A 2401-nucleotide genomic window follows, 5' to 3' on the forward strand; every position below is an offset into this window, starting at 1 on the left:
GAACCCCCCCCCCCCCCACCCAACCTTTCAGAAAGATAACCTGCAGCTCCAAAAGATACTACAGCTGCAGATGGAAATGAACAGAACACGACGGGTGTCTTATCAAACGATACCAGTCCTAATTTTCAATAGTTATTCAGGTGAATTTGTATTGATCAATGTCTCATCATATTAATGTTTTAAATTATACGGGCCATAGTTTTGGAAGGACAAAGAAGTAGGGTAATATATTGATATTTTACTAACAAACTAACAAGTGCTGATAAAATTATTGAACATGGGGGGTTTTTTGGGGTATTTTTTTCGTAGCAAACCAACAACTAACCCTGTTTAACTGATAATAAAACTAAGTCATTTTGTCTCATTTTTAACGCACTTGTGCACGTATGATTGGTTCCAGTTTAACACAAACATCAGTCTTATCACCACTGAGAAAAATAGTATCTCTGCATGCTCAGATTTCATTTCTCATATTTTGTTTGATATGCTCACATAGCATTTCGATGTTTTAGAAGATGCGATGGACATTTTTATATATCTTTAATCTTTTGTTTATTGTGAAAGACGGAGCTGTCTGCATCAAGGCAGTAAAGTCGAAAGTAAAAAAAAAAAGTGTTTAGGAAAAAACAAATTATATAGAGGAGAAAAATAAAGGCTATCATATCAAAGACCTCTCTATACGTGTCAATTGTTCATAGGTACCAGAACAAGGGGATGTGTTCGTACAGTGTATTAAATTTCAACACATATATGTTTCAGAGATTGCTTCATAGTTTGAATAAAGAAACTTTCACCAGTAGGAAAGTAGGTGAGGTCACTTGAGTCATAAAAGGCATAGCATGAGACTGCAGAAAGAATGGTTTGTAAAAAAACAGAACAAAAACCATGGAAAATAATGTATACACAGGAGAAATAAACATATAAAGTAAGGGAAAATAACATAAGATTATATATATAAGCCAGAGACCCTTCACCTTGTATTGTATTATAAGAACAGAGATTATGACCACAACAGTCAAAATCTTGATATATGGTGTTCTGTGTGCAGTCTTAAAGCAGTGTTGTTTTTCTTCATGACAGCGGTGAATATCGATGCTAAATGTAGATTCTCTATATCATGAATGTTCAAATACAAATAATGGTGGTGAATTCTTATAGTTCCCCTGATTTGGTCGAATCACGATGATTCTCCCTCAAAGAAATCAAGTAGAAAATGAAAGTAGGGGGAGAGAGAGAGGTAAAACCTACCTGTCTCTTCTTGCGAAAATGCAGGAACGCTTCCTGTAGGCTATTCTTGGCTTTCTTTGGCATTTCGGTTTGTTCATTGACACCTCCGATTTCAACCTCAAAAGCATTCGTAAGTTTCATCGACTCGGGGTCTACAGAAGTCGCCGAGTTTGACGGATCACTTTTCAAATTGGTGTTGCTATTAAAATCGGAGTTTAAAGAACAGTCCGGCGGAAAGTCCAAATCACTCCCAATGCCCATACAGGTTTCACTACCACAACAATCATGAAAGTTGGTGTCTGGGTCTGCTGTCACACATTCACTCTCAGTCTCGGTCAGTGGCTGTGCGGTCACATTCCGTCCTTTCACTTTCACCTCGACCCCGTCAGGTCTTACAGGTTCATTCTCTGCGGCCCCACAAGTTCCCTTCTCAGCACCAATCGTCACACAATTGCCAAAATCTTGAACCGTATTGTCTTTTGTCACGGGGATTAGCGTATTATCTGTATAAGCGTAAGACGATTTGCAACGGTTTACATAATCGTCGCTACAATGCGTTCCCGCCATGTTGTGTGTAAGTGTGAGACTTCGAGATTCGTTTTACCGTGAACACACCTCGACCACGATAACACACCCCAGTCCCAGATTAAATCTACACTTATCATAAACTTAGACAGATATAGGTCGGGATTGATTTTTTCACTCCAGTCTGGAAACCCAGTGCGTGCGGTGAAGCGTAACTTCGTCATTCCGTTTGTTTCAGTGGAAGAGAAGACGCCATTTATTGTTTACATACATAGCGCCCCTAACGATACCGCAAACAAAACACGCCTAGACATGTTTTAAAGCTTATGCGTCATTGGCTGAAAGGAAATCGAAGACCCAATCATAGAAGGCGGCATAACAGTTCCAGATCAATTCTTCCTCTTCATGGGAGAGTACAAGGTAAGGGAAACCACCCAGTATTTAACAATTGACTCATTAAAAATTACAGTGGTTGTCTCGCTTGGACAGTCCGTTTGGGGAAATTCAAACCATTCAGAGTGTGCACTGAGCGGTGTAAAATATACGCCCTTCAAAAAACAAAATTAAAAACTCTGAAAGAAAGGAACTGAAAACAGAGAGCGTGTGTATTTGTGTGTGTGTGTGCATGTGTGTGTGTGTGTGTGTGTGT

At 39.2% G+C, this 2401-nt stretch overlaps 1 protein-coding gene across 1 annotated transcript; it reads right to left on the bottom strand.

The window, feature by feature from the left end:
- Positions 1-1247: 1247 nt before the first annotated feature.
- On the bottom strand, positions 1248-2026 carry LOC106014043 (the record flags this gene model as incomplete). The annotated part of the gene is given in 1 exon segment (XM_013091056.2): positions 1248-2026. A coding segment is annotated over 1 exon segment (547 nt), but the record flags the coding sequence as incomplete, so codon positions are not given.
- Positions 2027-2401: the final 375 nt, after the last annotated feature.

The sequence above is a fragment of the Aplysia californica genome, unplaced genomic scaffold (genome assembly GCF_000002075.1).
Source record: "Aplysia californica isolate F4 #8 unplaced genomic scaffold, AplCal3.0 scaffold01956, whole genome shotgun sequence".
Taxonomy (NCBI): domain Eukaryota; kingdom Metazoa; phylum Mollusca; class Gastropoda; order Aplysiida; family Aplysiidae; genus Aplysia; species Aplysia californica.